The 13,361-nt window shown below is 47.2% G+C and overlaps 1 protein-coding gene and 1 long non-coding RNA gene across 2 annotated transcripts in view; one reads left to right on the top strand and one right to left on the bottom strand.

Annotated features, from left to right (window-relative positions):
• Positions 1-13,361, top strand: part of ptprma (protein tyrosine phosphatase receptor type Ma) — a 535,684-nt gene that overhangs the window by 367,890 nt on the left and 154,433 nt on the right. Inside the window, exons 18-19 of the mRNA XM_034183087.1 lie at positions 3,766-3,884; positions 11,985-12,059. Coding sequence (XP_034038978.1) covers positions 3,766-3,884; positions 11,985-12,059 — 194 coding nt within the window. The remainder of the gene's footprint in view (positions 1-3,765; positions 3,885-11,984; positions 12,060-13,361) is intronic.
• On the bottom strand, positions 897-3,020 carry LOC117521804. Its single transcript, XR_004564069.1, has 3 exons — positions 3,010-3,020; positions 1,673-1,682; positions 897-1,059 (listed from the first exon to the last, which is right to left on the bottom strand). It is a non-coding gene; the product is annotated as an uncharacterized LOC117521804 (long non-coding RNA).

Genomic DNA, 13,361 nt, shown 5'->3' with positions numbered 1-13,361 from the left:
AGTCACAGCGTGTCTCAACACACCGCCCGAGGGCAAGAGACAGCAGAAAAGAACAGAGAGAGAGAGAGCAGATGTGTAAAACTCCAGCTTCAGAAAGTAAAAGTCCAGCCACATATTTGTTCCATCTTCCAAATAAACCAGCTGACTGTAATCAGTTCAACTCTTCAGGCAGGTGGAGGAGCTGATTATTGAGATCACCTGTTTTACAAGTAGGTGCACAAGTAGAAGAAACACATGAAGAGAGAGAGAGAGAGAGAGAGACTTTTCTTCAGCACAGTGATCTTCATCAGAGGGACGGCCAGACGGAGAAAAATACTCAGAAGATGTTGACAGAAGACGGGAAACTGTCCTTCCTGTTCATCAGCCTCACCTGTCAGCAGCACCACTCAGTCTTCGGCTGGTTGTTTTAGACGACCTCTGTTTTCATTTGGCTTGGTCTCCGTTGTCTCCGCCTGCCTCTGGTTCCTGAATCACCCACCTGATCCCTGCCTGCTGGATCAATTTGTATGTTTCTTCTGCCATCTGTTCCTCTGCCCACCTGGTGTTCCTGTCTCCTGCCTGATACCAGTCTGGTGTGTTTGCTCTATTGTCCACCTCCCCTGCGTTCTTCTTCACACCTCTTCCGCTTTCCATTCTCTGCAGTTTGTTCTGGAACTCCAGTTCCATGCTTGGGGGCTCGAAGTGACACTGGTTTTCTCTGACACTGGCTGTCCAGGACCTTGCTTTTAGCACTGTGGACTGCTAAAGCTATGCATTGTTCATTCTGATCACCAGTTGGATCAAGGACCTAAACTTGGTGCAGGCCCTGTATTGTCCCTCAGTCTGCTCCGGCTTTAATTGAAGACTAGTTTTTATCCCACTGTATTACAAACCAGGGGGGACATAGCAATCAGCCTGTCTGTCCGTTTTTGCTTGTTAGCGTGATATCTCAAGAACCAGTTGACCAGTTTCATTCATATTTAGTATCAGGGTATACGTGGGTGATCCCCGGACACTTTGTATTGCTGATTTGTGGGGACTCAGGGGACATGTCCTCTCCTGATGACTCAGTGTAGTTTTCTTGGTAATGAGCAGTTTGCTTTTACATTCGGCCTCACGGGTCAGTACAGAACAGTTTGGAGATCACTATGGAGTCAGCCAAACCGGGAAGCACTCAGGCAAGACTTGCAGTGCTCCAGAGTCACCATGTACGTACATGTTACAGTGAAGGTGAAGAAACTCACAGCCTACATGGTGAACTCCTTCCACATGTCAGTGAGCTAAATCCACTAGTTCTCCGTACACAGTGTGCCAGTTTTCACATCAGACCCGCTTCCATCTCTTGCTCCTCCCATGCCTGGACACTGGGTGGGGTTGCTGGATCATTATGAGGACTAACTGCTCCATTATTTTGCTCTATCATTGAGCACTTCCTCCATGGAAGAAGCTGTGGTGGCATTTACCATCTCCAACCTGACTGGACAAGACAGACTCTTGAAAACATCAGATTGGGAGTGAAGCTCTATGGCAGCCCATCTCTGATTAATTCTTCATGGTATTTGACCAGAGAAATAAAAAAACAAAAACAAAAAATGACACTACATGGAGCCTACTGAGCCTCCAACAGGGAACCAGTCAGTTCCAGATTATTCCTTAGATACCCTTAGACCCTTGCAGCTGCGAGCTGTTGAACATCTTCTCTGCTTGATTCTTTCTTCATGGCTTTGTAGATTATAAAAAAAAAAAAAAACTAGCTGTACAGGATCCTTCCTTTGGGCTTAATGAGCGTTTCACTTTGAACACTAGAGAGGATCACAGCTGCTAACTCTTCAATGGGGCCGACCCAGCCCATAGGCTGCATAGGCAATTGCTAAGGGCACCATACATCCGGGGGGGGTTGGACACAGATGAGGGAAAAAAATGAAGTCAACTATTTTCACTATTCTTATACAAAAACTAGTTAATGCTAGTTATCATTTAATATAAAATAAATATTAAAGGATTATTAACCGAGCGCACGATCTGTACAGGAAAATATCAGACCAAGGTTTAAGTACAGACTGAGCATTAGCAAGGTCCGTACAAAAAACACAGAGGTTGGCATCAATTTGACCAGCTAACGCTTAGCCTAGGCTAAGGAGGAACCTTGGGGTAATTTTTGATCCTACATTGTCCTTTGACCTCCACATTAGAGATATTACTAGGACTGCTTTCTTCCACCTGTGAAATATAGTGAAGATTCATCCCATCCTGTCTATGGCTGATGCTGAGACCCTGATTCATGCGTTTATCTCTTCTAGATTGGACTACTGCAATGTATTTTCTGGTTTACCGCAGTCCAGCATTAAGGGTCTCCAATTGGTTCAAAATGCTGCAGCCAGACTTTTGACACAAAGCAGAACGTTCGACCACATTACACCCATTTTGGCGTCTCTTCACTGGCTTCCTGTCCCAGTGAGATCAGATTTTAAGGTTCTACTACTAGCCTATAAAACTGTTCATGGACTGGCACCTCTCTACGTAGCTGACCTAATTAAACTTTACGTACCCGCCCGGGCTTTGCATTCTCAGGGTGCAGGACTACTTTGTGTCCCTACGGTGAATAAAAAGTCTGCAGGTCATAGCGCTTTCTCTTATCGTGCCCCTGTTCTGTGGAATGATCTCCCTGCGTCAGTCAGATTCTGTAGAGACGTTCAAGTCCAGACTTAAGACGCACTTATTTTCCCTTTCGTATGGCTAGCATACTGGTATAGTATGTTACTATGCTTTTACCCTTTAAAGTCATTTTATTAGCAATGGAACAGGTCTCAGACTCAACTTTATCTAAATTCTGGGTCTTTTAGTGAAGCTTAGGGCTAGCGGTTGGCGATTACCTTCGTATTTCTTCTGCTTTCCTGTCAATTTACTGCTGATGAATTATACCTTAGGTGTAGTTTTTCCGGCCGACTGATTTTGGTCTTTCTCTCTCTGTCCCATGTACGGATAGTGGGATGGCTACTGAACACAGGCTGCCAGACTGACAGACTGCACACTCTGGTCTGCGTTTGGAATGGACGTTGTCCTGGAAACAGGCCCACTGACGGCAGGACGAGTGCTGGACGACCCTGCCTGTGTGGACTTCTCATCAAATACATATTCTTTTGTTATTGTGTCATGTTGTTTGATTTCCTGTTTTCTGTTTCTCCAGCTTTGTCAAACTTTGTAAAAACCTTGTAACTGTTAGAATGGCCCAAGCAGAGGGTCACCCCTCTGAGTCTGGTCTGCTTGAGGTTTCTTCCTCAAATCATCAGAGGAGTTTTTCCTTCTCACTGTCAATTGTGTTCTTGCTCTGGAGGTTGGTAAGGTTACATTTGGTGCTATATAAATTAAATCATTTGAACTGAAGAGGAAAGATTTGATTCAAAGTGGAACAACAAGAGGTGGAAGAAATGAGAACTGAGCCTGGATGAGAAATAAGAAAAGAGGAGATAATGCAACAAAATGAGAGCTAATATTAGAAATGAAAATGAAAAAAGCTGAGATGAGCAACAGAAAATGAAATGGGACAAGGTGAGATGAAATGACATTACTTTTATAAAACGAGTACAGATGAGCTTAAACACTATAAAATGAACCCAAACAAGATGAAACACAAAAACTGAAGTGAGACAAGACTAAACAAGAGAACAGACATACTGTAAAAGTGACATTTGCTCAGGGGACATTGAGACAAAAACCTAAACACACTGCATCAGGAAAGCCGTGCTAATCAGGTATGTGTGTCTGTCTGTCTGTGTCCCTCTACAGAAAGTTGGCAAAGAAGCGGAAAGAAACTCTGAGCTCCAGACAGGAAATGACTCTGATGGTTAACAACTCCCAGCATGCAACAGTGGTGGACACTCATACGCACACACTCAATGGACACAGTGAGTACACTGACAAAAACACACACACCCAGTGTCCTTCATTTTACAGACAACGGCAAGGATAAAAGACAAGTTGAGGAGATGTGAAGAGAAGACAAAAATGAGATGAGAATTGAAAGGCATAAGACATGATGAAATAAGACAAGGAAGTAACAGCAGTGACAACATGAGACGAGATGACGTGAGACCAGAAGAGACAAAAAAAAGAGACACAACGAAATGAACAAAAAGTTGAACAACATAAGAAACAGATGAGAAAGAAAAACCACATTGAGACATGACACGATAAAAGAAGATAAAGGTGCTGTGAGAGAGACAAGAGAGATGAGACAAGATGAGAAAGGAGACAACATTCGACAAACATGATAGAAAAATGATGAATAAAGTAAATATACTAAAGCATTTTAAAGCATCAATGTAACAGAAAGAAAATCGAGACAAGTGGCATATGAGAGGCGTGAGATTCATCTCAACATATTTGCTGCCCACACGTAATATTTGGTGGCCACAGGGGGCTGCCTACATGTAATATTTGGTGGCCACAGGGGGCTGCCTACATGTAATATTTGGTGGCCACAGGGGGCTGCCTACATGTAATATTTGGTGGCCACAGGGGGCTGCCTACATGTAATATTTGGTGGCCACAGGGGGCTGCCTACATGTAATATTTGATGGCCACAGGGGGCTGCCTACATGTAATATTTGGTGGCCACAGGCGGCTTCCAGCATGTAATATTTGGTGGCCACAGGGGGCTTCCAACATGTAATATTTGGTGGCCACAGGGGGCTGCCTACATGTAATATTTGGTGGTCACAGCTGGCTTCCAGCATATAATATTTGGCGGCCACAGGTGGCTTCCAGCATGTAATATTTGGTGGCCACAGGGGGCTGCCTACATGTAATATTTGGTGGCCACAGGGGCTGCCTACATATAATATTTGGTGGTCACGGGTGGCTTCTAACATGTAATATTTAGTGACCACAGGTGGCTTCCAACATGTAATATTTGGTGGCCACAGGGGGCTGCCTACATGTAATATTTGGTGGTCACAGGGGCCTTCCAACATGTAATATTTGGTGGCCACAGGGGGCTGCCTACATGTAATATTTGGTGGCCACAGGCGGCTGCAAAACATGTAATATTTGGCGGCCACAGGGGGCTGCCTACATTTAATATTTGGTGGCCACAGGGGTATTCCAACATGTAATATTTGGTGGCCACAGGGGGCTGCCTACATTTAATATTTGGTGGCCACAGGGGGCTGCCTACATGTAATATTTGGTGGCCACAGGCGGCTTCCAACATGTAATATTTGGTGGCCACAGGGGGCTGCCTACATGTAATATTTGGTGGCCACAGGCGGCTTCCAGCATGTAATATTTGGTGGCCACAGGGGGCTGCCTACATGTAATATTTGGTGGCCACAGGGGGCTGCCTACATGTAATATTTGATGGTCACAGCCGGCTTCCAGTATATAATATTTGGCGGCCACAGGTGGCTTCCAGCATGTAATATTTGGTGGCCACAGGGGGCTTCCAACATGTAATATTTGGTGGCCACAGGGGGCTGCCTACATGTAATTTTTGGTGGCCACAGGGGGCTTCCAACATGTAATATTTGGTGGCCACAGGGGGCTTTCAACATGTAATATTTGGTGGCCACAGGGGGCTGCCTACATGTAATATTTGGTGGCCACAGGGGGCTGCCTACATGTAATATTTGGTGGTCACAGGAGGCTTCCAGCATATAATATTTGGTGGCCACAGGGGGCTGCCTACATGTAATATTTGGTGGCCACAGGGGCTGCCTACATGTAATATTTGGTGGCCACAGGGGGCTGCCTACATGTAATATTTGGTGGCCACAGGCGGCTTCCAGCATGTAATATTTTGTGGCCACAGGGGGCTGCCTACATGTAATATTTGGTGGCCACAGGGGGCTGCCTACATGTAATATTTGGTGGCCACAGGGGGCTTCCAACATGTAATATTTGGTGGTCACGGGTGGCTTCTAACATGTAATATTTGGTGGCCACAGGTGGCTTCCAACATGTAATATTTGGTGGCCACAGGGGGCTGCCTACATGTAATATTTGGTGGTCACAGGGGGCTTCCAACATGTAATATTTGGCAGCCATGGGGCTGCCCACACGTAATATTTGGTGGTCACGGGTGGCTTCTAACATGTAATATTTGGTGGCCACAGGTGGCTTCCAACATGTAATATTTGGTGGCCACAGGGGGCTGCCTACATGTAATATTTGGTGGTCACAGGGGGCTTCCAACATGTAATATTTGGTGGCCACAGGGGGCTGCCTACATGTAATATTTGGTGGCCACAGGGGGCTGCCTACATGTAATATTTGGTGGCCACAGGCGGCTGCAAAACATGTAATATTTGGCGGCCACAGGGGGCTGCCTACATGTAATATTTGGTGGTCACAGGGGGCTTCCAACATGTAATATTTGGTGGCCACAGGGGGCTGCCTACATGTAATATTTGGTGGCCACAGGGGGCTGCCTACATGTAATATTTGGTGGTCACAGGCGGCTTCCAGCATATAATATTTGGTGGCCACAGGGGGCTGCCTACATGTAATATTTGGTGGCCACAGGGGGCTGCCTACATGTAATATTTGGTGGCCACAGGGGGCTTCCAACATGTAATATTTGGTGGCCACAGGGGGCTTCCAACATGTAATATTTGGTGGCCACAGGGGGCTGCCTACATGTAATATTTGGTGGCCACAGGCGGCTTCCAGCATGTAATATTTGGTGGTCACAGGCGGCTTCCAGCATATAATATTTGGTGGCCACAGGGGGCTGCCTACATGTAATATTTGGTGGCCACAGGGGCTGCCTACATGTAATATTTGGTGGCCACAGGTGGCTGCCTACATGTAATATTTGGTGGCCACAGGTGGCTCCAAAACATGTAATATTTGGTGGCCACAGGGGGCTGCCTACATGTAATATTTGGTGGCCACAGGGGGCTGCCTACATGTAATATTTGGTGGCCACAGGGGGCTTCCAACATGTAATATTTGGCAGCCATGGGGCTGCCCACACGTAAATTTGGTGGTCACGGGTGGCTTCTAACATGTAATATTTGGTGGCCACAGGTGGCTTCCAACATGTAATATTTGGTGGCCACAGGGGGCTGCCTACATGTAATATTTGGTGGTCACAGGGGGCTTCCAACATGTAATATTTGGTGGCCACAGGGGGCTGCCTACATGTAATATTTGGTGGCCACAGGGGGCTGCCTACATGTAATATTTGGTGGCCACAGGCGGCTGCAAAACATGTAATATTTGGCGGCCACAGGGGGCTGCCTACATTTAATATTTGGTGGCCACAGGGGTATTCCAATATGTAATATTTGGTGGCCACAGGGGGCTGCCTACATTTAATATTTGGTGGCCACAGGGGGCTGCCTACATGTAATATTTGGTGGCCACAGGCGGCTTCCAACATGTAATATTTGGTGGCCACAGGGGGCTGCCTACATGTAATATTTGGTGGCCACAGGGGGCTGCCTACATGTAATATTTGGTGGCCACAGGGGGCTTCCAACATGTAATATTTGGTGGCCACAGGGGGCTTCCAACATGTAATATTTGGTGGCCACAGGCGGCTTCCAGCATGTAATATTTGGTGGCCACAGGGGGCTGCCTACATGTAATATTTGGTGGCCACAGGGGGCTGCCTACATGTAATATTTGGTGGCCACAGGGGGCTGCCTACATGTAATATGTGGTGGCCACAGGGGGCTGCCTACATATAATATTTGGTGGCCACAGGGGGCTGCCTACATGTAATATTTGGTGGTCACAGCCGGCTTCCAGCATATAATATTTGGCGGCCACAGGTGGCTTCCAGCATGTAATATTTGGTGGCCACAGGGGGCTGCCTACATGTAATATTTGGTGGCCACAGGGGGCTGCCTACATGTAATATTTGGTGGCCACAGGGGGCTTCCAACATGTAATATTTGGTGGCCACAGTGGGCTTCCAACATGTAATATTTGGTGGTCACAGGTGGCTCCAAAACATGTAATATTTGGTGGCCACAGGGGGCTGCCTACATGTAATATTTGGTGGGCACAGGGGGCTGCCTACATGTAATATTTGGTGGCCACAGGGGGCTTCCAACATGTAATATTTGGCAGCCATGGGGCTGCCCACACGTAATATTTGGTGGTCACGGGTGGCTTCTAACATGTAATATTTGGTGGCCACAGGTGGCTTCCAACATGTAATATTTGGTGGCCACAGGGGGCTGCCTACATGTAATATTTGGTGGGCACAGGGGGCTGCCTACATGTAATATTTGGTGGCCACAGGGGGCTTCCAACATGTAATATTTGGCAGCCATGGGGCTGCCCACACGTAATATTTGGTGGTCACGGGTGGCTTCTAACATGTAATATTTGGTGGCCACAGGTGGCTTCCAACATGTAATATTTGGTGGCCACAGGGGGCTGCCTACATGTAATATTTGGTGGTCACAGGGGGCTTCCAACATGTAATATTTGGTGGCCACAGGGGGCTGCCTACATGTAATATTTGGTGGCCACAGGGGGCTGCCTACATGTAATATTTGGTGGCCACAGGCGGCTGCAAAACATGTAATATTTGGCGGCCACAGGGGGCTGCCTACATTTAATATTTGGTGGCCACAGGGGTATTCCAATATGTAATATTTGGTGGCCACAGGGGGCTGCCTACATTTAATATTTGGTGGCCACAGGGGGCTGCCTACATGTAATATTTGGTGGCCACAGGTGGCTTCCAACATGTAATATTTGGTGGCCACAGGGGGCTGCCTACATGTAATATTTGGTGGCCACAGGGGGCTGCCTACATGTAATATTTGGTGGCCACAGGGGGCTTCCAACATGTAATATTTGGTGGCCACAGGGGGCTTCCAACATGTAATATTTGGTGGCCACAGGCGGCTTCCAGCATGTAATATTTGGTGGCCACAGGGGGCTGCCTACATGTAATATTTGGTGGCCACAGGGGGCTGCCTACATGTAATATTTGGTGGCCACAGGGGGCTGCCTACATGTAATATGTGGTGGCCACAGGGGGCTGCCTACATATAATATTTGGTGGCCACAGGGGGCTGCCTACATGTAATATTTGGTGGTCACAGCCGGCTTCCAGCATATAATATTTGGCGGCCACAGGTGGCTTCCAGCATGTAATATTTGGTGGCCACAGGGGGCTGCCTACATGTAATATTTGGTGGCCACAGGGGGCTGCCTACATGTAATATTTGGTGGCCACAGGGGGCTGCCTACATGTAATATTTGGTGGCCACAGGGGGCTTCCAACATGTAATATTTGGTGGCCACAGTGGGCTTCCAACATGTAATATTTGGTGGCCACAGGGGGGTGCCTACATGTAATATTTGGTGGCCACAGGGGGCTGCCTACATGTAATATTTGGCGGCCACAGGGGGCTTCCAACATGTAATATTTGGCAGCCATGGGGCTGCCCACACGTAATATTTGGTGGTCACGGGTGGCTTCTAACATGTAATATTTGGTGGTCACAGGGGCTTCCAACATGTAATATTTGGTGGTCACAGGGGGCTTCCAACATGTAATATTTGGTGGCCACAGGTGGCTGCCCACATGTAATATTTGGTGGCCACAGGTGGCTGCCTACATGTAATATTTGGTGGCCACAGGTGGCTCCAAAACATGTAATATTTGGCGGCCACAGGGGGCTGCCTACATGTAATATTTGGTGGCCACAGGGGGCTGCCTACATGTAATATTTGGTGGCCACAGGGCTGCCCACACGTAATATTTGGTGGCCACAGGGGGCTTCCAACATGTAATATTTGGCGGCCACAGGGGGCTGCAAAACATGTAATATTTGGCGGCCACAGGGGGCTGCCTACATTTAATATTTGGTGGCCACAGAGGTATTCCAACATGTAATATTTGGTGGCCACAGGGGGCTGCCTACATGTAATATTTGGTGGCCACAGGGGGCTGCCTACATGTAATATTTGGTGGCCACAGGCGGCTTCCAACATGTAATATTTGGTGGCCACAGAGGGCTGCCTACTTGTAATATTTGGTGGCCACAGAGGGCTGCCTACTTGTAATATTTGGTGGCCACAGGCGGCTGCCTACATGTAATATTTGGTGACCACAGGGGGCTGCCCACACGTAATATTTGGTGGCCACAGGTGGCTTCCAACATGTAATATTTGGTGGCCACAGGGGGCTGCCTACATGTAATATTTGGTGGTCACAGGGGGCTTCCAACATGTAATATTTGGCAGCCATGGGGCTGCCCACACGTAATATTTGGTGGTCACAGGTGGCTTCTAACATGTAATATTTGGTGGCCACAGGGGGCTGCCTACATGTAATATTTGGTGGCCACAGGGGGCTGCCTACATGTAATATTTGGTGGCCACAGAGGGCTGCCTACTTGTAATATTTGGTGGCCACAGGCGGCTGCCTACGTGTAATATTTGGTGGCCACAGAGGGCTGCCTACTTGTAATATTTGGTGGCCACAGAGGGCTGCCTACATGTAATATTTGGTGGCCACAGGGGGCTTCCAACATGTAATATTTGGCAGCCATGGGGCTGCCCACACGTAATATTTGGTGGTCACAGGTGGCTTCTAACATGTAATATTTGGTGGCCACAGAGGGCTGCCTACATGTAATATTTGGTGGTCACAGGGGGCTTCCAACATGTAATATTTGGCAGCCATGGGGCTGCCCACACGTAATATTTGGTGGTCACAGGTGGCTTCTAACATGTAATATTTGGTGGCCACAGGGGGCTGCCTACATGTAATATTTGGTGGCCACAGAGGGCTGCCTACTTGTAATATTTGGTGGCCACAGAGGGCTGCCTACTTGTAATATTTGGTGGCCACAGGCGGCTGCCTACGTGTAATATTTGGTGGCCACAGAGGGCTGCCTACTTGTAATATTTGGTGGCCACAGAGGGCTGCCTACTTGTAATATTTGGTGGCCACAGGCGGCTGCCTACGTGTAATATTTGGCGACCACAGGGGGCTGCCCACACGTAATATTTGGTGGCCACAGGGGGCTGCCTACATGTAATATTTGGTGGCCACAGGGGGTACTTGTATGGGATAAATCTTCTGTGTTGGTTGTGGAGATAACCTGGAAATATGTTTGTGCACTATAATATGTTTGTGCATTATATTCTTGGCAAGGACTAGGTGACCAAGTGGTTAGTGCACTTGGTTTCAGTGCGGAAGGTTCCGGGTTCAAACCCCACATTTCTTGCATCAGGAAGAGCATCCGGTGTAAAACCTGCGCCATTTTAACGTGCAGATCCACCTCGGATCTTACTTACTTTAGATGTCTTTGGTATTAAGTGTCTGAAGGATCCTTGGGTACTGCTGGAGTGACTTTGTATCAAACTAGGATGAGGAGGATCACTTGCACTGTGTGGCCATGTGTTTCCAGCACACGGGTGCCTAAGTGCTGAGGACGTTGTGTCTGAAGAAGGCCAATGGGACGTCCACGTTTCACGTGGCTGCAGCAGACAGACGGTTATTTTAGAGATGTGGCAATGAACCGGTTGTCTGCCTGGGTGGTTGCCATCCAGCACCTGGGGTGGTTCCTTGGTGTTGTGGATGCTGCAAATTGAAGCACCAGTGAATTCTCCTTGACTTGACTATATTTTTGATGAACTTTGACCTTTGACCTGCTCCAAAAGCTAATCATCTGGAAACACTAACCAAAGGAATATTCAGACCAGGTTTGGTGAAAATTTACTTGCCTGTTCCTGAGTTACTTTGTACACTGACAGACAGACACATGAGTTACAATGCTAATGCTAACATCAACACCCCCCCACCCCCACCCTGTGCACGCACGCTAGTGTGCAGGATAAAAATATTAAGAACTGTGAGACAAAGGATGAGGAGATAAGTCACATGATGGTTGACTGCAGATGTCACGTTTTCTCAGCTCCTCATTCTCAGTTTATTGTTGTGGGGTTTTCAGCTTTTATTTTGAAGGGTTGATGTGTTGTTGGTTCTTCGGTCAGTTTTTATTGTTTGTTTGTTTTTGTGTGTTTAGCTCTGTCATCTCCATCCTCCTTCACCCTGAAGACAAACACCATCAGCACCACCGTCCCCAACTCCTATTACCCAGGTGAGACGTTAGCCGCGGTCAGACTCGCGCTCTGCCTGAGAGAACGGCGGCGAGGCTTTGATGAGGACATTCTCTGAACTCATCACGTCCAAGCAATATTTAAATATTATTCTCACTATTATTCTCACGCAGAACACCAGATCTTATGCTTTTCATATCTGGTCCAGGATCACGACTTCATTATTCCTGATTCGATTGGGAGTCGGAAGCTTTAAAGCTGTGATTTTCCCACCAGGATATTATTTGGATTTTTACTTTGGACAAAAAATGGTTTTAAATGTTCTCATACTGGTTTTCAGGTGGCTAGCTGTGTGGCTAGCGTTTTATCGTAGCCTGCTTTTGTTTGGCCATGCCCCTCTGCCAAGTCATTGCAGGTGGATTTTGGAGGAGGGGCTTGTTGATCGAGCTCCTCGCCGACACTCGCTCAGACGACATCACAGCAGCAAAGCTGTGACAAAACAGAGGCTTGAATCACAAAGAAGCTCTGAGAGGAACAATCACAGGACTAGAGGAAGCTGACTCAAAGAAGATGTCCGCTCCAAAGTCACCATTTATTCTCATTGAATTAATAATAATAAATATAACTTCAGAGTCTTTCTTGGTGCTGTGGTGAGACTCAACCAGGGACATCAGTCTGTCAGTGAGTTAAGCTTGTCAGCAGGTGACTTCTTTGGAGCTCTGGACCTGGAATAGTCATGGTGTTGATACCCAACCTGTTGCTGCCTGTTTAGTTTCTGTTTGTGTTCTTGTACTGCATTTGATTACAGAATGATGTTGGCAAGAATGTTTTTGGTGGATCTGGTCAGGACTTGTTTATTGGGTCAAGTGCAATGTGACACTTGACTTGCAGTGTCAAGAATGGGGTACCACAGGGTTGCTTCTTGGCTCACTGTTATTTTGTCTTTGTTTAGGAAAGACTGTTTTTTGGTTTTGGGATTGATCTTCATTGCTATGCTGATGATATGCAGGTCATGCTTGCAGCAGGGGGTTCCAGTGTTGTGAGTCTGGTTTGAGTGAGGAAGTGGGCGTGGCCTAACCTCCTTTGGCTGAACTCAGGCTGAGATGATGGGAGACCTGTCTGATCATTTTGCTCTCTCTTTGCATGGCTTTGGGTCATGTCGATGTGATCGTTAGGACACAAGATGTCCCATTATTTTCAGCGAGAGGACAGCAGAACATTCTGGCGCAGGAACGTAGAGGCACATCGCCAAAAATTAGAATATTGTGAAAAAAATCAATTTTTCAGTTATTTCAAACAGTGAAACTGTCACGTTTTCTGGGTTTTTTTTTTCACCACTGCCT

This window comes from Thalassophryne amazonica, chromosome 1, assembly GCF_902500255.1.
Source record: "Thalassophryne amazonica chromosome 1, fThaAma1.1, whole genome shotgun sequence".
Taxonomy (NCBI): domain Eukaryota; kingdom Metazoa; phylum Chordata; class Actinopteri; order Batrachoidiformes; family Batrachoididae; genus Thalassophryne; species Thalassophryne amazonica.
This window is presented reverse-complemented; position numbering and strand designations above follow the sequence as displayed.